The sequence below is a fragment of the Perissodus microlepis genome, chromosome 11 (assembly GCF_051167445.1).
Source record: "Perissodus microlepis isolate ML-2025 ecotype Zambia chromosome 11, ASM5116744v1, whole genome shotgun sequence".
Lineage (NCBI taxonomy): Eukaryota > Metazoa > Chordata > Actinopteri > Cichliformes > Cichlidae > Perissodus > Perissodus microlepis.
This window is the reverse complement of record NC_140471.1, coordinates 24189865-24215610: the sequence shown is the minus strand read 5'-3', so window position 1 is coordinate 24215610 and position 25746 is coordinate 24189865. Positions and strand designations below refer to the sequence as shown.

At 38.8% G+C, this 25746-nt stretch overlaps 3 protein-coding genes across 8 annotated transcripts in view; 1 reads left to right on the top strand and 2 right to left on the bottom strand.

Moving 5' to 3' along the window:
• Positions 1-2472: 2472 nt before the first annotated feature.
• On the bottom strand, positions 2473-7030 carry tubb5 (tubulin, beta 5). 2 transcript variants are annotated; one of them, XM_084943471.1, is made up of 5 exons: positions 6861-7030; positions 4266-4374; positions 3899-4006; positions 3569-3813; positions 2473-3457 (listed from the first exon to the last, which is right to left on the bottom strand). In XM_084943471.1, exons 1-5 carry the CDS (start codon positions 6915-6917, stop codon positions 2645-2647), a joined length of 1332 nt encoding a protein of 443 aa, XP_084799597.1. In that variant the 5' UTR covers positions 6918-7030; the 3' UTR covers positions 2473-2644. The 2 variants fall into 2 exon arrangements, with proteins under 2 accessions (XP_084799597.1, XP_084799596.1); XM_084943470.1 differs by having other exon boundaries at positions 3899-4009; positions 6861-7029.
• Positions 7031-14593: 7563 nt separating this feature from the next.
• On the top strand, positions 14594-21867 carry flot1b (flotillin 1b). Its single transcript, XM_084943464.1, has 13 exons — positions 14594-14754; positions 15351-15401; positions 15781-15856; positions 16095-16185; positions 17251-17394; positions 17560-17679; positions 18366-18461; positions 18845-18997; positions 19084-19265; positions 19351-19396; positions 19558-19695; positions 20149-20313; positions 20408-21867. The coding sequence occupies exons 2-13, from the start codon at positions 15359-15361 to the stop codon at positions 20435-20437; spliced, it is 1284 nt and encodes a 427-aa protein (XP_084799590.1). The 5' UTR covers positions 14594-14754; positions 15351-15358; the 3' UTR covers positions 20438-21867.
• A 48-nt stretch (positions 21868-21915) lies between these two features.
• Positions 21916-25746, bottom strand: part of ddr1 (discoidin domain receptor tyrosine kinase 1) — a 49910-nt gene continuing 46079 nt past the window's right edge. For all 5 annotated transcript variants that reach the window (XM_084943459.1, XM_084943457.1, XM_084943458.1 and 2 more), the window contains one exon: positions 21916-25345. In XM_084943459.1, the coding sequence (XP_084799585.1) occupies positions 25205-25345 (141 nt within the window). In that variant the 3' untranslated portion in view covers positions 21916-25204. The remainder of the gene's footprint in view (positions 25346-25746) is intronic.

Sequence of the window (25746 nt, the reverse complement as noted above, 5' to 3'; positions counted from 1 at the left end):
CCACAATAGGCGTTTAACGATGAAAACGATTGGCCAATATAAGTATCACTCAAGCTATAATATGTTGCCATTGGACACTAACTTCTCACTCAATGTCTGTGATTGGCCCAAATGTCCTCTGGACTTCAGCGTTCATACATTAATTTTGGCGCCGTGCACCATTTTAACCACGCAGACTGGGTGATACCATTATGGGCTAATGTGGGTTTAGCCCATACCAATATGGGCTAAACCAAGGGTGTCAAATATACCGCCGTGGTGCCGCACAGGGACCAATTTGCTTTACTGGATATCATTTAAAATGATGTAAACTCGTTAATTACTCAGTGTTTATAATAAAATAATATCAGGATTGTGTTAGTGATGCAATGCCAGCATTACTATTTAAAAGTAAATGTTTTTACATTAAAAAAACTGAGTGATGAATATTGTTTATTTAGCAAAACTCCACGGGTAAAAGTTTTCTGCCTTTATGAACTGGAATATGTGCATGTAATGACAGCCGATCCACTGAATGCAAAAAACTAAGGGCGTGTATGGAGGCAGCATCTCTACCAGTTATACACATTTTGAGAGATGTCAAAATGTCAAGTGCATGTATCCCATGTACTACCATAACATACCTTAATCATAACATACCTTCATACCGTGTACATTATAACATACCATAATAGACCCATTTCTGTAATATACTTAAATATCTATATTATTGCTAATATATATTTGTAATATATCTATATCATGGCTAAAGCACTTCTGGATGGATGCAAACTGCATTTCATTGCCTTGCACCTGTGACATGTGCAGTGACAATAAAGTTGAATTCTATTCTATTCTATTCTACTAAAATAAGTTTAACACCTCTGATCTAAACTGTCTCCATAAGATATCATATAATGATATAGAAATCATATATCCTTATAAAAATAATGTAAGGTCTTTCCCTCTTCATGACACTAGTTTGAATGTTTTGCAAAAGTTAAAATTTGCATGATACAAGAGTTAAAATAAGCATTTGGTGCTGCTTTATTGAGGCCTTGTCCCAAGTAGGGTCTAACTAAATTCAGTTATATCAATTTTGTGCTTATGTGTTTTACATTCATAGAGAAATTATCGCATCAAAACCCAGGTGCATGAGTAGGAGAATTAGTGGCCCAGCAGCACAGTTTTGCTTTGGGATCCAACTCTTGCTGCATGCCTTGGCCACGAAAGTCCACTAAAGTGCTTATGTGACCTTAAGTCACAGAGCTGGATGATGTGCACTGTAGGGGTGGGGTATAATATTGATAGCAATAAACTGCATTCCTTCCTGTGTTGTAGATTTATTATATATTACTTATAGAAAAACAAATTATAAATGGAAGGATAGCTGATGCCATTCTTATGGAAGGGAAACAGGGAGAAAAAGGTGATGTAATCAGTGACCAGTCTTACTGAGTGGTGTATCCAAATTTGAATTTTTTTTTTAAGAAGGAAGTCAAGAGAAAGAGGTACAACAGTGAGGCTCTGCCCTGGTTTGAGGCTGCATTTAAGCCAGTGGTGCCAATGCAGTAAAAACATACCTGGACAGAAAAACACACAATGTAGGTGTGGGATCATCTTCACAGAGAGAATAAAAGGTAGCCAACATCCAAAGGCGAGCTTTGAATGTGCTTCGAGAAGCCTGAAAAATATTCCTGAAGATTTTTTAAAGCCTTCCTAAGACAGTTCAGGTTAGAACTGTAAAAACATTTTTTCCATAATTATTGTATTTCCTTGTGTGTTGTCATGTTCCAATAAATCACTGTACCCATTTCACATTTCCTTAGCATGATATAAAGAAATGGGTGTGGCTCAAGAAATGTACACATTATTGTACACCTCAATGCAATGAAGAAAACCGTAATTCCTGCTTTCTGTTTTAAATGTTTTTCCTTCAGTTACATCAATATCTTGATGTATTGTTGCGAACTGTCCTCTATTGTAAGATATTGTAATTTCCACCCCTGATGTGGAGTTTACCTGTCAGACTGTTTTTAATTGTATTTCCAGGGGGGGGAAAAGTCCTCTTGTCAAAACCTTTACTGTAAATCCCCAAAATGAAATAGCTCTTATGAGTTCCTACAAAATGTAAACATCTCAAATAACACATGTATATAATTAGTAGGTTACTCAACCAGCAAATTCCCTCCTACTTTCTCTGGTGTTATGTTATTGTCATCTAAAAACTGCCAGGGTGCAATCTCTTCAACGCCAGATAGTTGTGGGAATGTGGGTTGGTGCAGAATGTTGCAAATGGATGTGGGCCCTTAGCCATCATAATGCTTATGGAGCAGAAATAAACCCTTTCATTACATCACATTAGATATTCCAGTAACTCGCAGCTCTATCTAGCCTACTGTATACTGCACCGAGAGGGCCTGGATCTTACTTTCTGACTGGCTAAACTGATGAGAATCATGTATGTGCGAAGAGGAATGAGAGGCAAATGAGTTCTCAGTCGACAACTTTATTTGCACTCAATGACAAGATAAAACTAACAGACACTAAAATTTTATTCTAGCAGTGATCTTGACACTATGTTGGTTTCTTGGTTACTTGTGGTTGTTCCGTTTTGATTATTTTCTGTTTTGGCGATGATTTCTTGACCTTCACATCTTGACCTTTAAGCATCCTCTTCAGCTTCCTCCTCAAATTCACCCTCTTCCTCCGCAGTGGCATCCTGGTACTGCTGGTACTCGGACACCAGGTCATTCATGTTGCTCTCCGCTTCAGTGAACTCCATCTCATCCATACCTTCCCCTGTGTACCAGTGCAAGAAGGCCTTACGGCGGAACATGGCTGTGAACTGCTCGGAGATGCGCTTGAACAGCTCCTGGATAGCAGTGCTGTTGCCGATGAAAGTGACGGCCATCTTGAGGCCACGGGGTGGAATATCGCAGACTGCGGTCTTGACATTGTTGGGGATCCATTCAACGAAGTAGCTGCTGTTCTTGTTCTGCACATTGAGCATCTGCTCATCGACCTCCTTCATGGACATGCGGCCACGGAACACGGCGGCAACTGTCAGGTAGCGGCCGTGGCGTGGGTCGCACGCGGCCATCATATTCTTGGCATCAAACACCTGCTGGGTGAGCTCGGGAACTGTGAGGGCGCGGTACTGCTGGCTGCCCCTGCTGGTCAGAGGAGCGAAGCCAGGCATGAAGAAGTGCAAACGAGGGAAAGGCACCATGTTGACAGCCAGTTTGCGCAGATCTGCATTGAGCTGGCCAGGGAAGCGGAGGCAGGTGGTGACCCCGCTCATAGTGGCGGACACCAGATGGTTAAGGTCTCCGTAGGTGGGTGTGGTTAGTTTCAGGGTGCGGAAGCAAATGTCATACAGAGCCTCGTTATCGATGCAGTAGGTTTCATCTGTGTTCTCTACAAGCTGGTGGACCGACAGGGTGGCGTTGTAAGGCTCGACCACAGTGTCTGACACCTGAGAACACAGAACTTATATTCAGTTTCAAGATCTTAGGAGAAACCTCGGGCCAAAGAAACTATAATTAAAACCAAAAATGTATCATGTGCTATCACAAGGAGATGTTACCTTGGGGGAAGGCACCACACTGAAGGTGTTCATAATACGGTCTGGGTACTCTTCGCGGATCTTGCTGATGAGCAGGGTTCCCATACCAGATCCAGTTCCTCCACCAAGTGAGTGGGTGAGCTGGAAACCCTGCAGGCAGTCACAGCTCTCTGATTCTTTCCGGACCACATCCAGGACTGAGTCCACTAGCTCAGCTCCCTCTGTGTAGTGACCCTTGGCCCAGTTGTTTCCAGCACCACTCTGACCTGAAGGAAAAGGAATGGCATTCAAGTGAGTAACATTTTTCCTTAAATCAAAAAGGGGCATGAGATATGTCTTTAAGGCACCCACCGAACACGAAATTGTCAGGTCTGAAGATCTGACCAAAGGGTCCAGACCTCACAGAGTCCATGGTGCCAGGCTCCAAGTCCACCAGAATGGCCCGAGGCACGTATTTACCTCCTCCACAAGAAAGAGAAGAAGAGGAGAGCAAGACAGAGAGAGAAATAGAAAGAAAAGGGGGCAAAAAAATACCAGCTCAATAATGTAGGAAGGAATGATCTTTGGATATAGGTGAAAAGGTGTAGTAATAGTACAGTAGAGATGAGAATGCAAGAAGAGATGTAGTGTCATACTTTGGAATTAAATTGTCAAGTTAAAAATGAATCCATATATAATATACCCTCACTTATTAACATGAGTTAGGAAGACAGCTAACCTGTGGCCTCATTATAGTAAACACTGATCCTGTCCAGCTGCAGGTCACTGTCTCCATGGTAAGTCCCCGTGGGATCGATGCCATGCTCATCGCTGATCACTTCCCAGAACTGCAGACACAAAATGGAAGATATCACATGACAGTTACTTGCAACGAAAGCACACATCTACCCATTAGATGTGCGGTTCATGGGATCGGGGGGTGGGGGTGAAAATGAGGAAAACAGCAGTGGGTTTGCATTTTTGTTTTCTGATGGAAATGACAGGATTTTTCCATTTTTCAGCGAGCCATATCTGAACCCATTCCCAACAACGCTGCTTTTGAGATTTCCGTAAGTGTCGAGTGATGACTTAGCAGAATGCGGTTCTTTCATATGTAAAATGCAAAGGAGGGAGGAACAAAGGCGCTAAAGATCCGTCTGCGGGCCAACCTGCAAATAAAATCCATTTGCAAGCAGTCAGACGACACTGAAGATACTGACTCCCTTCAGATCTGAATTCATGTCTTGTTCACTGTTTAAAGACTACATTCAGATTTTTTAGAGTGTTTATGTCTTAATAAATCTTGTCAGTGCGTATTACTCTACCATATTTACTGATATCGTCCAACTCAGACATGTCTTTTCAACACAGCCGGTGATTTCCTGCTAACAGCGCAATACGAGGATTTGGAATAATCTGGATAAGCTGGCTGTATAGCAGAGCACTGCTTAAGAGATTGGGAGTCAGCTGTGGACCAAGTATCATGACATCTAAATAGGGCCATGTAAAGCAAAAATGATTAAGTGACCTTAATATGGGGAAGATAAGATCAACACAGCAGAACAAAGAAACACAAAATCAAAAACAAGAATAAAGAAAAATAATGCTAGGACAGCTACAGTGACAGGAGAGTAGATAAAGACTGAAAATAACCACAGTGAAAGAATGAGGACAATAAGCAGAAAAGCAATGCCACACCCTGACCTAATTCACCACAGTGTAGCCCTTCAGCAGTTCTGTCAATCATACCCACTGGACATCTGAGTCAATGAGTCCTTGGGGGGTGGAATCCAGAATATCCTCACTTCCAGGCTACAAGCAGCTATCTTTACATCATATATCATTAACACAAAGGAAATAATGGAGCAGTGGGCTTAAATAAGGAGGCGCATATAAATTGAATTTAGTAACTTAATTAATTTTTTTTTTACTGCAACTGATTTTGGTGCAACTGCAATAAATACTAAATAGAATTACATATAATGGGCACAATTTGTATTTATTTCCTAAAATTAGTCTACCAAGACATTGCCAGCAACTGCACATTAAGTCAATTGAGAACCCAGTGACTTCACCCACTGTGCATCAGCTGTTTCCTCCATTCCTCCCCCACCCTTCTCCTAATTTGGTTAGGGGAGGAAAGACATTGATTGCAGAGAAGGCCCTGTTTTACAGAACATCTGTCAGCAGCGCATCATGGCAGTAATGATGCATCCTGCAAAATATGGGCCATTGTTAGTGTAGTCTTTAAACTACAGTCCATCTAAATAGCAGGGCGAGATTACTGTTCTACTTAAACATATGCTGTCTGTGGCAAATGATCAGCTGTAGAACAAAAGGAGATAGTAAAACAGGGATAATAATGGGCCACTCATTATCTAACCTATTGTAGCTGACTGCAATTGTTACTATAAAAAAATGGGTGGGTGATGAACTGAGCCTATGCAGACTTTGACTCCCTCCCCCTTTTTTGTTGGAATATAGAATTAAAATGCAGCAAAAACGTATAAAATTTGATTTTTAAAAAAGCAGTTACGTGAATTTTGATTATAAGTATTTAGATCGTGTCTTTGTTAATATGCAGCTTTTAAAAAAAATAAATAAAGGGAGAATTTTTTTCTTGACCAATTATCCATGCCACACCCTTCCACAGCTCTTCTGCTTTCCAAGCACCCCAAACTGCAGTCTTCCTTTAAAGCTTGCCAAATCAATAATCTAATCAGTATGGACTATTGATCCATCAGTCTTTAGCGGGGGGGATAAGTAGGCCTCTCAAGCCCAGCTCTCCACTCATTGTCTGGAATACCAGTCATATCTGGCTGTGCAAGACAAAGAAACCCGAGTGCGGGGAGATCTGACAAGTAAAGAATAGACTGATTTTTTTCCCTCTCACCCTTTTTCTGTCTCTTTTCCTGAGACAGTGTCTTGAGGTCAGCTGAATCTGAAGTGCCGGGGACGCAGACACGCCCGGCGTTGTGTGAACAAAAACCAGTCGAGACACAAGAGCCCCCCGTTATACCGTTACTTCAATACGAGCGGCTGCGCTCTGCTGCTCCACACCCACCCACCAGTTACCGCAGTGCACAATATTTAGTAAAAAAAAATAGACGCACACAAAAGTGATCACTTGACATTTACAGTTATATTTATATGCTAAAAGATATATGGTGCATGAAAAGAAAAGGGTATCCTTTGTCTTCACTGAGAATTCTTTTCCAGACAAGCCGAATGATTAAACTATGTCCTAATTATTAAATGTGAATTGTGACAGAAAAACACAGAATTTATTTTGTTTCTTTTAAGAACATAAATTCTTTGCATTTTATTTTCTTACCTTGGCACCAATCTGGTTACCGCACTGGCCGGCCTGGATGTGCACGATTTCCCTCATTATGGATGCAAAAGTTTTACAATGGGTAGCAAAAAAAGGCAGCTGTTTCGTGAGCACGAGGAGCCGACCGCAGACTGGTGTGAATGTGCCGGACAATGGATTTATATCGCTGGAGCGTTTCCAGAGCTAGGCTAGGGTTGGGCGTGGCCAGACACCGCTGCCGCAGACGGGGATTGGCTGAGCGGAGTAGCACGGAGGAGGAGGAGCCTCACAGCTGCAGATCTGGGAGTGGAAATTAGATATATGGATTGACCAGAATGTTACCAGCTGGTGTCTGGAAAAAAATGCCAGAAAGATACATTACAGTTGTTATAGCTACCAGAGGATGACGACAACCCATTACTGTATCTGCTTCTGCAGAGGAAACAGATGAAGTGGGGACAAGATGGGGTCAGCCGGTTCATCAGGACTAGCTGCTGAAACAACAGCATGTTGAAGCCTTTCTCTAGCTCCATGTTCAAACGAGCTGCAATACCTTACATATAATTTACATATGTGTGCATTGCTGTACTTATTAGCCACCACAAGACAATGTGAAAATGCAAGGGTAGGAATTATTGTGTAGGAGGGGTGTGTGCCAGGCCTCTGATCCAAGCTCTCAGCAGATGATGTCAGGAAAACAGGAGCAAATCTATATATGTTTGACAATGGATTGCAGAAAATAAACTAAACACTGTTTTTAAAGAATGATAATGTGTATAGGCTATGAAATAGTCTTGACAGATCTTTAGAAAATGGCACACTTTATTGATATTTTTACTCCATTGCATTGGTTCTATTCTTTATTTTCTTCATTGTTCAAGACAGAAAGGACACTTTCAGCACATTTGGGTAAATGATTAAGCATAATTGTTACTAGCTGTGAATGCATCTGCAATCAAATTTAGCTTCACTTTAGATTAATAGTTACTTAGCCCTGCAATGAATCTGTAAAAATGCTAAAATATATGTTTTTACAGTGTAGGGTGTATCCTGCCTTTCACCCTGCAACTGGGATATTCTACGGCCCCCTGCATCCCTGACTTGCACAAGCAATTAAGAAAATAGATGTGTGATGGTTGTACCAGCAACCACACACTTGAAGAAATTTGGTAATATTCGTTCAGACTCCATGTGGAGATACTCCTGAGGTGGGAGTGTAAAACCTTATATCTTACATTCTAACATTTAAGTTAATTAAGCAGTCGTTAAAGTTGTAATACCAAAAGTGAGTTCGATTCATTTGCTTAATCTATTCTTATTACACATTATGACACTACACTGATTGCATTGAACACTGTACCAGCAAACACATATACTGTACCAGCAACCATTATATACATAATAAATTATATTATTATTTTTCTCTATTTTTTGAGTTACCTGCAGGCTGCTTTCATCCTTCTTTGTTTGAGTAAAAGAGGAGGCTGAGGGTGGAGCTGGATTAAATACAGAGACTAATCAAAGGGAGTGAACTGCCTGTTGTGACCGCATGGTTTCTTTATATTAAATGTAGTTATTGTGGCGTCTGCCTTTGAATGTAACCCTTGTGGTGTCCTCGGATCAAAAATGGTCCCTAGGTGAAAGGCAAACAAGCACATGGGAATCCCGAGGACACCACAAACTTTCTCTCAGTTGTTAAGCAGTAGCTTTGAGTAGACGTCTGTTTCATGGATGTACCTCTTTCTCAGAGTAACTTATTTTCTTTATTATGTGTTTTTGAGATTATTTTTGTATTTTGTGGGGATATTAAAACACATATTTTGAAAATTATACATGTGCCTGTACATCCTTTGACTGCTCGGACACTTACAGGAAAGATATTTCATGAAGATATTATAGGAAAAGTTGCACTGCACAAGAGCCTGAAAAATGTGTTTTTTAATTTAATATCTGTATCACAAAGTGATCAAACAAGTATTTAGGTTTCTTACTTGGCTAAAAGTAATAATTCTGCTTACATAACAGTACAAAACAATGACTAAAAGTACTCATGCACAATGCCCCCTTTCAGAATCATATACATTTTCTAATCGGATCATTCATCATTACTGATTTATTAATATGTATATCACCATTATATTGTCACGAGGCTGGGTAGTTGGTCCATAATAATATGCCCCAATGGCAAAATATATATTTTAAAAGCTGCAAACTAATAAGTAACTAAAACTTTAACATAAATGTATGCAGTATAGTAGCATTTTATAATACAGCCTATGACTAAGAGCAAAATTCTGCTGTAATTACATAAAAGTTTATTATGTTTAATATGTATTTTATTTGAATTTACAATGTAAATATATTTACCAACCAATACTTAAGGGTCGGCACACTAGAATAAGGGGGTAACAAATCAGGTTTTTACAGGAAACAAAAACAAAACAATAAATGTACATTTTGCATATGTAATTTTAAGTAGCAAGCAATTTGACTGTAATATTTCACAAACATATTAATATTTCCTGATCTCACATTTTAAATACGTTTTTGGGGTGTGAGCTGCAATATGAGTAGTTTAACTTTGCCGTTTTACATCTTAACATGTTATTGTTTTACCTCTTTATTTAATATCCATTATGTACCTGACAGATCTTCTAATATTCAATTGCCCTTTTACTTTAGCAATAATAATCTGATAAGGACTAAAAAAAATAAATACCATCAAAGTTTGCAGGTTTATGTGACATTATAATGATGGAGCCACTCCATAATATGGCCTGCGGCCTGAAAAAGTACAGTGTACATAGAATATAAGACAGGGAAATATTTTTTGTGCTTCCACAAAATTACCAAGAAAGTAGTACTTAAAATTGTTTATGTGGTAGTCATTATTAATTACAGTATAATCTGTGTTTCATTTTCTGTAAAATACCCAGAATTTAGGCACTACTTAAAATTACTTACAGACTACTTACATTTACCAACACATTACTTTAATTTACTTAGAGAACACTTATATTTAGTTACAGTGTCATTATTTCTTTGTTTGCTCTAAAACCTGACTCGTTAAGCCCTTCTTCTAGTGTGCCTACCTTTAAGGATTTGCAGGTAAATATAATTACATAAAATACATTGAATTTCCATTTAATTAGAGTACAATTAAGCCCTTAGTCAAAGGCCATATTATAAAGTGTTACCCTGTCTACAAAGTACAACATTTTTATCCAAACTATAACAGAGCAGAAGTAAAAAGCACCGATGCTTATATGCAGTAAAAGCACTTTAAAACTGTACTTCAGTAAAATCCATGAATAAAGTTAATAAGTTGGTCTAGTCACATTTATACTGTCATTCAATGGCTCTGGACACTTTGACACTAACAGTACTCTTGTCCAATCATATTTCAGATGTGACATTTCCTGCCTCTGGAAACACCTCTGAAGCCCACATTTTATAAAATGTATCAATATAGAGTCTGCTTAACTGATGCCTTTGTTGGTATTTGAAAATTTAGGATTGGGTATTTTGTCACATTTTAATTCAAGCAATGGTAAACACTGCCCACTAGTGGAAGTAATGAGCTCAACCGACACACAATTTATCAACAAGTGCAAATGTGCTTAGATAAACATTCACAGGGGCAACAGCTTGCACATGCCAGCTGCTCTTGTAGGAATAGTCTGAATTCAGAATACACAGTATTGCCTGTTACACAGATTACATGGCTAAGAATTCTTCATCTTCTTTTTAAACCATAGACTGTATGTTTATAATTAGTGCCAAAAGTATTTTCCACTTTGATAGCCATGGAATATTCATGGTAGTCAATATTTGCATTTAAGATACAAATTAAAGATTATAAACAAGTTATGGGTTTTTGCAGGTTATTCCTCACATGATGCTCTCCGTATATTATATTGTATACAAAAATGCACTTGCAATATTGCAAAAATTAAGGTGTATTTGGCAAATGAGCAAATGAGAAACACGAAATGTAGCTGGACTATTAACTTGTTTTAATTTTTATCATCTTTAAAATAGTTTCGATTTTGTTCCCCACCTTTGGATAAAAGAATCTCTATCAGTGTGGCTTTATTGTGAAAATTGTTACTCATATCTGAATACTGTACATAACACATACCAGTGTACAGTTATTCCATTACAGTTATCAGTTATTTGGAAAAGTAGTATAGATGATATGATGATGGAAAAATATTATTAATTTGATTCTGTTGTTATAATTTTTTTATTAGCTGCAAATGAGTGAATGTCTCTGTGTTCCAAGTAAATATTTTGACCTGTCCAGGTATGTTGTTAATCAATTTAAGATAAAATATACTTTTTAAAAAATAAAAAATGTTAGAAAAATCATGTGTTACAGCAGCCAAAATGGTGAAAAACATAGACTAGATTAAGTACAGTGAAAAAGTCTTTAGCTACCCCTCATTTCTTTTCGTTTTTTTTTTTTTTTACCATCAACCTATCATTGAAGAATCAAAAAGGCTACTAACTCAAGGAATGAACCAGTGTTGTGTCGACACATACAGACAACCTTATGCACTTTGTTACTAGCAGCCTGTTGCAAAAACATATCATTTGTTCACTTTTCTTCGGTCAAATCTATGAAATGTGTCAAAGACAACACAGTTTTATGGGCATAAAATAATATTTTTACACCAAAAACTTGAATCTCAAAAAGCTAATAACTGAAATCTTGGCATATCTCGGCATGGTGTGCAGTGTGTTCTTTGAAAAAGTGACAGAACTGGTCAATTGGATGGCAAAAAAAAAGAAGTAGTAGGCCTAAAAACAATACAGAACAATATTTTAAAATCATGTTCTTAAGAAATAGGAGAATTATATTGGCAACCTAACATGGGACCAGACAGATCCAGACCTTCAGCCAATCGCTTACTCTTTGCTGACGTCTGGACAGAAATGGTCTCAGTGGAAGGATGGCTGTCAAGAACGGAAAATGGAGACAAAATTGATCGAATTATGAACAAAGAAAAGTACCATTGGATTTTGACCCACCATGCAATACACACCTCAGACACTTCTGATTGGCAGCAGCTTCATTTTTTAGCATAACAATGATCCCGAACTTGCTGCCAATGCAATAAACACACAGCTAGACAGAAAAACATTAACCATTTAATAATATTAGTCATGGATGTGTCTCCTCAGAGCTCCGACCTCAACAATGCTGAAGCAGTGTGAGATCATCCACAGCCAACATCCAAAGAAGAGCTTTGAAGCCTGGAGAACTATTCCTGAAGACTACTTAAAGAAATTACAAGATCTTTGCATAAGAGAGTTCAAGCTGTGAAGAAAAAAAGGTAATCATACCAAATTTTGACTTGAAACGGGTTAAATTTTACAAACACAATGTTTTCCCTGCAAACCTTATTGCCATGTATTTTTACACGTTTCAGTAAATCCATGCACCTATTTTCTATTTCCCAAGCAAAACATGTAGAAACATACCGTAGAATAACTCATCAAAGTAAAAAAAGAAAAAAAGAGCCATTCATCCCTTTTTATAACCACTGTTTCAGAGTGGTGTGGCCTATCCCTTTGAGAAAATAGGGATCACCTTGGAGTGGTTACCAGTCTATAACAGAGAGAGACAGAAAAATAGAATAGAAAATAGAAATAAATAAATAATACAATAAAACACAACGTAAAAAAGCTTAATTTAATACCTTGACATAGTTATTAAAATTTTGGGTTTTCTCAATTGTACGTTTTTGGGGGTTTTTTTTATTTCATTTTGATGTTTTGTTTCTATATCAGTTTAGTTTCAGTCAGTTTCCACATAGGATTTTCCTGTTGTTGTTTTTTTGTTGTTGTTTTTTAAAACAATTGTTTGAAAATGTTGAATTTTAGTCTAGTTTTTATAAGTCTCAGTCTTGGTTTCAGTCTTTTTAATTATTATTATATGGAAGACATACACTACCAGTCAAAAGTTTGGACACACCTTCTCATTTAATACTTTTTCTTTATTTTTTCCTACTTTCTACATTGTACATGCATGCTGAAGACATCAAATATATGAAGCAAGATATATGGAATTATATCAAAGAAAAACTTGATAAATAACTCTAAATATGTTTTAGATTTTAAATTCCTCAAAGTAGCCATCCTTTGCTTTGTTGGCAGCACTGAAAACCCTTGGTCTTCTCTCAGTGAGTTTCATGATGTAGTCACATGACACGGTTTCACTTCACAGGTGTGCCTTGTCATTTGTGGAATTTCTTGCCTTCTCGATGGGGTTGGGACCATCAGTTATGTTGTGCAGAAATCAAGTTGGTACACAGCTGACACAATTCATATTATGTAGGGAACCAATCAGCTCAGTAAAGAGAAACAACATCATTACTTTAAGAAATGAAGGTCAGTCAGTCCAGAGAATTGCAAAAACTTTGAACGTGTCCCCAAGTGCAGTCACAAAAACCATCAAGCATCCAAGTCACCAGCCTCAGAAATCACAAGTTAGCAGCGCCTCAGATTAGAGCCTGGATGAATGCCACACAGAGTTCCAGTAGCGGACACATCTCTACATCCACTGTTCAGAGGAGACTGTGCAGATCAGGCCTTTATAGTCAAATAGCTGCTAAGAAATCACTACTAAGGAAAAGCAACAAGCAGAAGAGATTTGTTTGGGCCAAGAAACACAAGGACCAGTGGAAATCTGTGCTTTGGACCGATCAGTCCAAATTTGAGATCTTTGGTTCCGCCCACTGTGTCTTTGTGGGATGCAGAAAAGGTGAAGCGATGGCCTCTACATGCATGGCTCCCACCATGAAGCATGGAGGAGGAGGTGTGATGGTTTGTGGGGGTGTAGCATCCAGCATCCTGTAGCAACATGACATCCCATTCGGTTTGCATTTAGTTATTTTTCAACAGGAAAGTGACCCTAAACACAGCTCCAGGCTGTGTAAGAGCTATTTGACCAAGAAGAAGAGTGATGGAGTGCTGCGCCAGATGGTCTGGCCTCTACAGTCACTAAAATCCACGTAAATCCATTCGAGATGGTTTGGGATGAAGTGAAGGCAAAAAGGCCAAAAAGTGCTCAGCATCTCTAGGAACTCCTTCAAGACTGTTGGAAAACCATTTCAGGTGACAACCTCATGAAACTCATCGAGAGAATGCCAAGAGTGTGCAAAGCAACATTCAAAGCAAAGGGTGGCTATTTTGAATATCTAAAATATAAAACATGTTTTGAGTTATTTCACACTTTTTGTTTACTACATAATTCCATATGTATTCATTCATAGTTTTGATGCCTTCAGTGAAAATCTAGAATGTAAATAGTCCTGAAAATAAAGAGAAACTGTTAAATGAAAACGTGTGTCCAAACTGACCGGTAGTGTATGTCAGAGGCAAGACTGAAAAAAATTATCACAGGTTTTACTGTGAAAAAACAACTTTTTAAAGGTGGGTGACTGCATGTAGACATCCAATGTCTGAATAAACATGTTCATCATTGCCTCATCAGGCAAGTTGTAATGTTTTTAACCAAAATTACAAATACTAAAACTAAGAATATTTATTCTGTGTTTTTAGATTTTTCAAAAGTTGTTCCTTTATTTCTAGTTTTAGTTTTTACTTTAAGTTAACTATTATAACCTTGTATCATGATATCATAAATTCTTTGCTAGATAGATAAATAGATATGGTGGAGGTGCAGTTGTCGCTCTAAGCCGCCAGATGACAACAGACACACTTACGTCACTGTCAGCGTGAGGATGGGCGTGGTCGCAGAGCACTTCCCACTCATCAGACATTTTTCTGATTGCAGTCTACGGGCTGCAACGCTCTCACCGTCGCAACAGTAAAATCGACTTTATTTTACTATTATCATTATTTTTATATAAAAAAGGAGGTTTCCTTTTGACCTGACCGGATAACGGTAAGTTAACCGGAGTGCTCGTTTTAACGTGTTAAATCGCGGTGCTGTAGCGTAAACACTGGGCAGTTTTTTTTAACCCCCACGTTATCGACCCAGACTCGATTCACTGGCTTTAAATAGCGAGATAGCGAATTTTAATACGCAGGTTAGGTCGCTTTCTTTAAAGTTTTTAATTTTACATCCAACACCCGTGTTTGTTTGCCATTATCGGTACTTTTTTGTGCTTTATGTGCTTTTTGGTTGCTCCAGCTATTACGTTGAAAGTCCAAGTTCCGTGTGAAGATTAGGGCTGTCGGGAGTGGGAGGAGCCCCGAGGGTCGCTGGGAAAACATGGAAACCTAATTAGGTTTAAATGGTTTAAACCGACATGAATAAAATATAGTTGGCAGCATAGGACTCATTGCCTTTAAATTAGCAATAAGACGCTGTAATAAAAATGATTTAATCTATATTTTGTGTGTTGTACTGGTGGATACATCCACCTGTCTCTTTATACATGTCATACATTTATTTTCTACTTTAAACATTTTTACAGGGCAAATCAAGTCCATTGGGTTTCTTTTTCTCACAAGTTTTTGTGTGTGTCTCAAATTTAGGATTCAAGATGTTTTACACATGTGGACCCAATGAAGCGATGGTGGTGTCTGGTAATGGATTAATTATTGTTTCTGTGAACAACACATGAGAATATTCTCACCGTAGCATCTGCAAGCTTTATTGTTGTTTAGAAACTTGCAGCTCAGAAGATCAGTGTAATAAACAAAAGACAGAGTAATCCTGGAATTGGATTGTTAGAGTGAAGTGTTGTGTACAAGTGTCACATGTGTCTTGTGATAAGGCCAAGACTTGCTGACAGTTTAGAGTAAGCTAGGAATTTTCCAATGGCGCAAGCTGTTGTGGATGAATTGCATGAGTCGCACTGTCATAAAAGGTTGCAAGTTCAGCTGTGCTCTCTTGAATCAGTTCCTGAATGAGTGACTCTTATTGGATGGATTTGTTAATGTTTGGTTTCCCCTCTTTTGTCAGGCTGCGGCCGTTCTCCACCTCTAATGATTGCTGGAGGACGAGTGTTTGTCTTGCCGTGTATTCAACAAATCCAGAGGTCATTCCCATTTTAATTTTAATTTCCCTTGTGTAGTTTTTATAGCTACAACATTGCTGTGCAGTTCATCGTAGTGTGAAATAAAGACAGAGACCGCAAATAGGGAAGCTTGCCATTATCAGGGAAGCAATCTTAGTTTCTCCAATGTTACTGTTACCCTTGCTCTCAGTTTTTGAATCTCATCAGTTCCATCCTTCCTTTTGGTCTTTTTTTGTTTGTTTGTTTTTGGTCTAATCAGGATCACACTCAACACCCTGACTCTAAATGTGAAGAGTGACAAAGTCTACACCCGCCATGGTGTCCCTATCTCTGTCACCGGCATTGCGCAGGTATGCTTTAAGAACTTTTTTCAGAATTTGAAGTTACAACAGATTGGGAATAATTAGATGTCACATGGCACAAAACTGCCTTTAAAATCAACTCATTATGATTAAAACAGAATTAATAAAGAAAGGTACAAGGCGAGGTACAACTTTTAGCTGATTGTGTGTGTGTGTGTCACTTATGGGGACAAAATGCCCGTCCCCACAAGTTTGGAAGGATGTTTTTGAGGCTGAAAATGTGTTTTTTGTGTCAGGGTTACAATTAGGTTATGGTTAGGTTTAGGCTAGGGGTATGAGTTAGGCATTTATTTTTGATGGTTAGGGTAAGCAGCAAGGGAAAGCGTTATGTCAATCAGATGTCCTCACTAAGATATAAAAGGTGTGTGTGTTTGTGTGCGCGCGTGTGTGTTCAGACTCCAGAAAAGCTGCTATGTCCTCCTCCTGAGCTCTCAACTTCCTGCTCTAATATTTTACCTTCCTCTGCCTCATGTTCTGAAAGCAAAAAGTCTGACTCCACTTCTACAATTCTGAGTAAAATCCTCTCTGCCACACTCAGCCCTCTGCTTCCTGAAGTATCAGCATGGGTTGAAAACACATTTTTAAGTCCCACTGATTAAAAGTTTAATTTTGAAATGGTTGAAATTACGGTACTTTTTTTGAAATCCTGGTAAATTAAACTCAAGAATCTCATATTGAAGAAACAATTTCATCCTTAGCAATAGAAAAACAATATCTGCAAAACATGTATCACATCCTCACCTACTGCCATAAAATGTGGAAGCTGTAGAACAGGCCGTGTTGTCTGTGGCATCACTAGAAAGGATTTCCTTTTCACAGTACAGTAGGACTCATAAATTTGTAGGACTGCATAGTTTACACTTGACATGTCACATGAACTCCACAGAAGACAAGAATGATTTGCTGGGTCTTAGGTTATAAAGGTTATAAACTATTTTCTTCATGGTGAAAGAAACATCTGTCTGTGTGTAGCACGGGCCAAACAGGAAGCATTATGGAGGATTCATAGCAGTGTCTTAATGAGTTCACATTAACCTGTGTTTTTTTTCCCAGGTGAAGATCCAGGGCCAGAACAAGGAGATGTTGGCAGCTGCCTGTCAGATGTTCATGGGAAAGTCTGAGGCTGAGATCGCTCAGATTGCATTGGAGACACTAGAGGGACACCAGAGAGCCATCATTGCCCACCTGACTGTAGAGGTTGGTTCATTGAGACCCTAAAATGCATTTTGCAGAACTTTTATGCACAAAATTATAATGTTTATTACTCAGTACTAGCACAGGGCATGCCTTTTTTTTCTTTTTTCTTTTTTTTTTTTTACAGTATGTAACTTGACGTGTGCAAATCTTTATGTGTGTGTGCAGGAGATCTACCAGGATCGTAAGAAGTTTTCTGAGCAGGTCTTTAAAGTAGCCTCCTCTGACCTGGTCAACATGGGGATTGGTGTCGTCAGCTACACGCTGAAAGATGTTCATGACGATCAGGTATGCCAAGTCTGTTTGAGTACTTCTTCTTCCAACACTGGTGACAAGACTCTGACTGTAAAAACATTACAAAATATGCTGGAAGGGCATGGGGGATATGCTAAACCTTTCCAGCAGGCCATTGTCAGTTCCTCAGTGGGTGATTGAATGTGCATGTATAGGAAAAATAGGATTTTGTTTTAAATATGGCAAGCTGAAATAAAGCAAGCTTTGCGTGGAAAACCTGTAACGTGTGTTGGGGTCAACAGACAGCTTATCTACCATGAGATCTTGAATATTCTGTCAGAGCATTATATTTGGTACAACAGGAAACGATGTATCGTTGAGTGATAATATGCGGGATCTGTGACAGACCACTAAAAATAAGCAAATTCATGCAAAAAATTGCCTCCCCAAAAAAGCCAAATGCTGATGGACTTGTGATAAATTCATTAGAAATATGTAGGTTTTCAAAGCGTTTAGTCTTTGATGATTTCCTCTGTTACTGTAATGCTCTGAAGTGATTGATATTGACTTACCCGACTCTCAGCCTGGAGCCATCCCAGTAGACATAAATGAGGCCTAAGTGCTTCTGTGGTAACGACATTACTCGTTTGTCTGATGTACTACTTTGCTTTTCAATGCCCGAATAAGGCTCTCTGGTAGTCGGTTGTCACTTTCTCTCCTTCTTTCTGTCTCTCCTACAGGACTACCTCCACTCGCTGGGTAAAGCCAGAACAGCTCAGGTGCAGAAGGATGCCAGGATTGGAGAGGCTCAATACAAACGAGATGCTGTCATTAAGGTAAATAATCGTCAATGTCATTCTGCTTGTTCAGTTCAGTTCATTTCAATTCAGTTTTATCTAGATTGGGCCACAACAACACAACAATAGTTGCCTCAAGGCACTTTATATTGTAAAGTGAAAACCCTACAATTATACAAAGGAAACAGAGAAAACCCCAACAATCATATGACCCCCTATGAGCAAGCGCTTTGGTGACAGTGGGAAGGAAAAACTCCCTTTTAACAGGAAGAAACCTCCAATAGAACTAAGCCCAGGGAGCGGCCATCTGCAAGGACCAGTTGGGGAGAGGGGAGAAAGACGGCACAATGACATGTACTGACAAGATAATGCTGATGAGCAGTTCCAAATTTGTCTTTCTCTCCTGTACTGTTCATTTTCAGGAGGCACACGCAATGCAGGAGAAGGTGTCTGCTCAGTACAAGAATGAGATTGAAATGGCGAAAGCCCAGCGAGACTATGAGCTGAAGAAAGCAGCTTATGACATTGAGGTCAATGCCAAGAAGGCCGAGTCAGAAATGGCCTATCAGCTTCAGGTACGCTCATCATAATGCCTGGCCAAGTCCAAAATGTTGTGTTTTTATTGATGGTAAGCTGAGAATTGTTGGAATTTCCATTTCAGGTGGCCAAGACCAAGCAGCGCATCGAAGAGGAGAAGATGCAGATTCAAGTGGTGGAGCGTACGCAGCAGATTACTCTGCAGGAGCAGGAGATCACACGCAAGGAGAAGGAGCTGGAGGCCAAGGTTAAGAAACCTGCAGAAGCTGAGAAATACCGACTGGAGAAGTTGGCAGAGGCCCAGCGGTGAGCACTAAATCATAATATTGCTTCTGTATAGTTTGAACTGAACAACAAAAAAATTCATTCTTTTTTTTCCTTTCTACTGCAGTTTGCAGCTCATCATGGAAGCTGAGGCTGAGGCAGAGTCCATCAGAGTGAGAACCGCCCGTTTTCTGTCACAGTTTTTTCCTACTGTTAATTTTCTCATCACCTTTCCTTCTGTGACTTGCATCATATAATGTGTCATTCCTTTCTCTCCTGCTTCATGTGACTACTGCCATCGTCACTCTTATCTGCTCTGTGTGTTGTCATGCAGATAAAGGGTGAGGCAGAGGCTTTTGCCGTGGAGGCTAAGGGCCGTGCTGAGGCAGAGCAGATGAACAAGAAGGCAGAGGCCTTCAAGCAGTACAAAGAAGGAGCCATGGTGGACATGCTGCTGGAGAAACTGCCTCTGGTCAGTTTGACTCTGATGGATGAAAATATCATCAATATTGTTTTTTATATTAGCCTTTCAACCCATTTTCATCAGAGCTAGTCCTTAATGTTGATTTCATTTTACTTCTCTTTGCATAAAAAATTTGCAAATTTTTTTTTCCCTTTTCTTTTTTTTTCCATTTTCCAACTCCAAGGCCTTTTTAAGATTTTAAAATATTTTTTAACCATATTTCAGTAATCACAACTCAACTGTTATTCATAAAAGGTATATTAATTATATACCTTTATATCCCAAAGCTTGATACATTGTTGCTTTAAACCTTTGAGATTTCTTTGAAATTGTGATTCTCTGCTCAATTTTCAGAAGAATTAGCTGACTCGTATGCTTCTTAGCTCACGGATGGCACACTTTGAAGGTGCAAGCATATCACGCTCCTTCAGTGTACCAATTCTGATCTTTCTTGTTCTGCAGATGGCAGAGGAAATCAGCAAGCCACTGTCAGCGACACAGAAGATTACCATGGTGTCCAGCGGTGGCGCAGATGTAGGAGCCTCCAAACTTGCAGGAGAAGTGCTGGACATCATGACCAAGCTGCCGAATGCTGTAGAGAAACTCACTGGAGTCGACATCTCCCAGGTGCAGTTTGCATGAAAGGCAAACAGGCTTTGTAACAGACTTCAAAACAAGTACACGTGTTATTTCATTCGTATTTGTGTTTTTGACCTCGCAGGCTGCAGGGAAAGCCACCCGGGCGCATTGAGAAGAGTAATCAGGAGAGGTGTCAACAATATTTAGACAAAGAGCTCCACATCTCCTCGTACCTGTAACGACTGTACTGACTTGTAAACACTGTAAACCTTTCTCATTGTCTGTGTGAATGCATGCTTTTCACTCATGTCCTTCCCCTGTTGTGTGGTTTTCTTTTCATGTCCCTGAGCTGTGCTGCTGTGCTTCATGCTGCAGGTCACATTGCAACCAGCCTCACGTGATACAGCGACTGCACAACTTCTGTCTTTGGCTGACAAAAGCCTCAGCTAATACGTAGAAGCCCAGTTTTTAGGGACTAGGTCAATGAACTATTATGTTTGTTTGTTTGTTTGTTTGTTTGTTTGTTTGTTTTTTTACTTTTTAATATGAAAATGTAGGAAAAGCTTATAGCCTTATTCTATTTTCTTTCTGTGCCTTTCAATTAATCAAATAATGCAAAACATACACTTTCAGGGAGCCCAACTGAGTATGCTGCTACACTTCTGCCACTGCTACACACCCCTTTATTAAATCTGATCATTCACCTGGAGGCTCTGAGCACGAGAGAAGGAGGTTCTGATAAAGTCAGACCTTAAAAAACAAACGTTAGCGCAATGTACATTCTACATTTAGACCACTGACTGAAATCTTGCTGAGAGCGTTTATCAAATCACCTCAGAGTTTTGTGTGTTGAAATGTTGTTAATATTTTTATGTACTAATCACAAAAGACTGAATGTCTCTTCTTTGTCTACTAGTTCATTGGAAAAAGACATACGTGAGTCTCTTTGTAGTAATGGATTACATTGTTGGCAACAATGTTATCGGCTGGAACTGCAAGTGGGAGGAGTTTCTTTGTGTCTTGAAAGAAGGGAGGGAGGAAGTGGGTGGTTGGAACAACTTATGGTTTGGTTAGGTTTCCTGTTAAAGCCAATGAAAGTATGTTGAACCTTTTTTCTTCTTCACTAACTGCCTTTTTATACAGCTGTCATAAGTAAAGAAGGACCATCACAAAGTAGCTCAGCCTACTGCTTTGTTATGCGCGCTGCCTTGAGTGTAGTCGCCTTGTCTTGTCTTTTTCCTGCGTTAAAGTAGTGCAATTTTGTTTTTCCTAGGTTTTTTTTGTTTTGTTTTTTTAGAATCACTCTGCATTTTGCAACCAAGTGCCTGGTTAAACTCTTCAGACATCAGTTTAAGACTAGTTAAACTCATCAGGGAACAGTTCCTCAAATCAAACTGGTCTTAACCCAGTTTGTCACTTTTGAGGACGAAAGCCAGAATCCGCCTGTCTCCTTTGGTGCTTTCTAGTGACTAATACTTTCTTCTTTTTTTTTTTAATGTTGCATTTTCAGCCTTTGTTGATATAGTGTGAAAGTTGGCTGCTTGTATCAAATATTAAACATCTATGTTAGACTTATAATAAAATATATTTCAATCGATGAAACCTTTGATTTTTTTTTTTTGACAGATGTAAACAATAACAAGCACACACTGATTTTGAAAAGATTAACTTTATTAAAACATCTACAAAAATAGACAACACAGTGAATTACAATAGCATCAACGTAGCAAGCGTTCTACACAAACACAGAAGACCCCCAGTTGGGACAGAGTTTATATATTAAATGAAATTGTAATTCTGTCCTTAAAATATGTACATACTGTGATTTTTCAGCTTCAGACAGAACGGGACAAAAATCAGACAACAAGGAGAGCCTAAGTACGTATAGTATATATAAAAAAAAATATGGGTTTAGTTAAACTACAGTGTATCAAAAAGGACTCGTATGGCACAACCATTCACCACCGGTGAATTTGTTATTTCATGATGTTGATCAGGACTGATTTACAGTGCTGCTCTGTCGGTTAGGTAGATGCACTGACTCTACCGCAGTCAGACTGGGTCATTCAATATAAAGTCAGCCAAATCTATATATATATATATACATATTATATATATATATATATATATATATCTCTATATATATCTCTATATATATATATATATATATATATATATCTCTATCTCTATCTATCTATATATATATATATCTCTATCTCTATCTATCTATCTATATCTATATATATATATCTATATATATATATATATCTATATATCTATAGATATATATATAAAAAAGGTTTCCACCTGACCCCTCTGAATCAATATATTTTTGGTACAATAATTCTATTTAACAAAGGCATGCAAAATATTACATTCATACCATAAATATTTTAAGAGTTGGTTAAAACTCAGTGCTTATTTTATTTGTTCTGTTTTTCTAAAAAATTTTTTAGATGAAATGGGTGAAAACATATTTTAGTTGTGATGTAAATATTAAATTGTTATTAATAAACCCCCACCGTTACAACCTGGAGCCAATACCTCGTATTTACTTAGCAAACTTTTTCTATAACCAATTTTAAGATGAACCTTGTGCAGAGTTTGCATGTTCTCTCCCCTCTCTGGTTTTCTCCCGCTGTTCAAAGACGAGCGTGGGTTTGGGTAAGCCTGAATTGACAATAGGTGCGAATTTGAGCACGAATGGTTGTCTCTCTGTTAGCCCTGCAACAGACTGGCAATCCATTCAGGGTATACCCTACTTTTACACTATATCGACCCTCAATTGAACAAGTGGTAGAAGATAAATGTTTTTATTTTTAATTTAGTTTAACTTTTTGTATTTATTAAATAAGAACGTGTGAGTGAGTGAAGGTAGCATGAAACGCAGGTTGGATTTGACACTGGTGAGGACTCGAGTCTTTGGTACGTGAGTTGCCTGCTCAGTCAAGTGGACTATAGGAGCGCTGGATCAATCATAGCTCCAAAGCAAAACTACACTCATATAATCTGTATGCTATAGAGAAACAGAAATAATGACAAGCAGCCTGGATCTGATTTGCTCACAGGAGGAAAAAAAAAGTGCATTCTGGGTAATGTTTCAAGGCTCATATAAACATGTGGTTATAACAGATGAAAGTTTTCCTTTTTTCTTTGCTGTTGCTTCATTGTCTGCTCAGCTTGTGGCAGTTTTGTTTTGGCGCAGGACAACATGTTCCTTTTACTCGATCCAAGTTTTTTATCTCAGATTTTGACAGTTGGAATCAATTTTTTTCAGGTTTGACAGCGTTTTGTAACTATTCCCTGAACTTTTAACATTTCCACGTCTCAAAAATGTTAAAACGATAATTTAAATTAAAGAGTGTAACATCTGAACCCTCACCTATGTACTTTGAGTTCCTATTATTTGGAAAATATTCATAGTATGAAGTATGTACAGTATAAGCATGCATGCCACATTTTTTGTACAAAAATATCTGTTGGTTCTGATGGGGTCAGGTGTGAGGCACTGATTACTTTCCATGGAATGACCCGCTTAATATCGGATTCGACACATAATATCCTTCTGAACAACGATTACAGTGATACATTTGGATGAATGGAAACAGATTACTGGTTGACTAAACATGTCAGCGCATTAAAAAAAATGAACAGAAGGTTGTCACACATTTAAAATTAAAGTAACTGAGGATGCCATTCCATTTAAAAAATAAAATATTTTACATCTAATGGTTTGGCGACGCTGTGTTGGAGAGGATTTAAAAAAAAAAAAAGCATGTTTGACCTGCTTCTGTGATTGGCTTCGATCTCACTTTGCAAAAAAAAAAAAAAAAAAAAAAAAAAGCATTAGAATCCACATCAAAGAGGAATCATCACAGAGACGAGTTTCATCACAGCCGGGGATTCGTGAAGGGTTTAAAGTGCAGCTGGTTTTTGGAATTTAAAAAAAAGTCTTTCCTTTTTGATGAGTCACAGCCGAAACACCCGAGCAGGCGCATCTGAAGTCCCGTCCACCGCCTGGCTGGTGTTACATCTGCTTGGAAAAGCTGTTCCAGTTTGTGGGAGCAGCAAAGGTGTAGCAGAGTCTCCTCTTCTGCACCTTTTTCTCAGGTTTGAGAAGTTCATACAACCTGTTTTGTTTTTTCTTTTTAAACTGTGGCTCAAAGATGAAGTTCAAATATTTATTTTTGGGTTTTTTGACTACGACATTGGTGTTGACTTGATCACATTGCAGAAATAGGGCTGCTGTTGTCTGGTCCACATCATTTCACATTAGTCCACTAAAACTGACAACTCTGGACGTGGGTCGCTACGTACGGATAAGGAGCGGAGATAAAAATGAAATCCATCACTGAGGTTCTAGCTCAGCCATGTCTGTGTGCAGTAATTTATACATACTATAAGTACTGACACAATACCTGTCTGTCTGTGTGTGTGTTTCTTCTCTAGACATGAGGCATTCTCCTAAAACTTTGCGGGTCATGTGACCCACACCTGTCATCCTGTGTGGAGATGCTGAAAAAAAACAATCATTAAACTTCATAACTGCCCCTGATTTCCTACGTTTACAGAGTGTTTCCTGTAACTGAGCTCCTTAACTCTACAGCACATAATCACCAGTCACAGAAACCCTCCATGAAGAAATTAGATCCTATGCAGACCGCACCCACCACCAGTACCACCACCACCACCCGCGAGAAATGTAGCTTAAACTATGTTAAGAGGAAGTTAGCTTTGTCTTTGGGGTCTGATGTGGAATTAAAACCGAACCAGCGGTCTCTCAGCCCCATCCACCCAAAAAGTACAAAATATAAAAGCGAGCAACCCGGTCTCCCTTTTCGTCTGCCCCGTATGTGTAGCCACCACCACGTCTTCCCACTGTGGGAAGTATGCATGAACGCACAAGCCTTTTCTTCTTATTCTGCTCCTCTGCTTTACTTTACACCATGTTCATGGCGTCCTCCGTAAGAAAGGAGTGGATGTAAGCGAAAGATGGGCGGACCTTGCAGTCTCTGTTCCAGCAGCTCAACATGAGCTCGTAGAGACCCTGAGGACACACGGCCGGCCTGCTCAGATACACCTGTGGGAGAGAGGGAGAGGGAGAAAGGTGCAGGAAGAGATTAGAGATCAGAGGCATTGCTTTGTTATATAGTATATCGTTTCCACACGTGACAAAAATCCCCTGTTTTAAACATATGCAAAAGTTATGAGTTTTCTCTTATTTTGATTTAATCTGGAGTGCAATTTATATTTTTAGCCTGTGGATTTTTTTTTTTACTTGTTTAGGAATTATGTGAATCATAAAAGTGTAGTCTAACTTCACCAGTGCAGGCAGTTTTACCCTTTTAAACTCAAGGAAAAGATTTGGCCCAATGAACGACCACTAGGGGGCGCCAGATATCTGACGAGTTTATACTTTCAAATCACTTTATACAAAAATTAAATAAGCTAAAGTGGAAATATGTGGAAGAATTCAAGAAA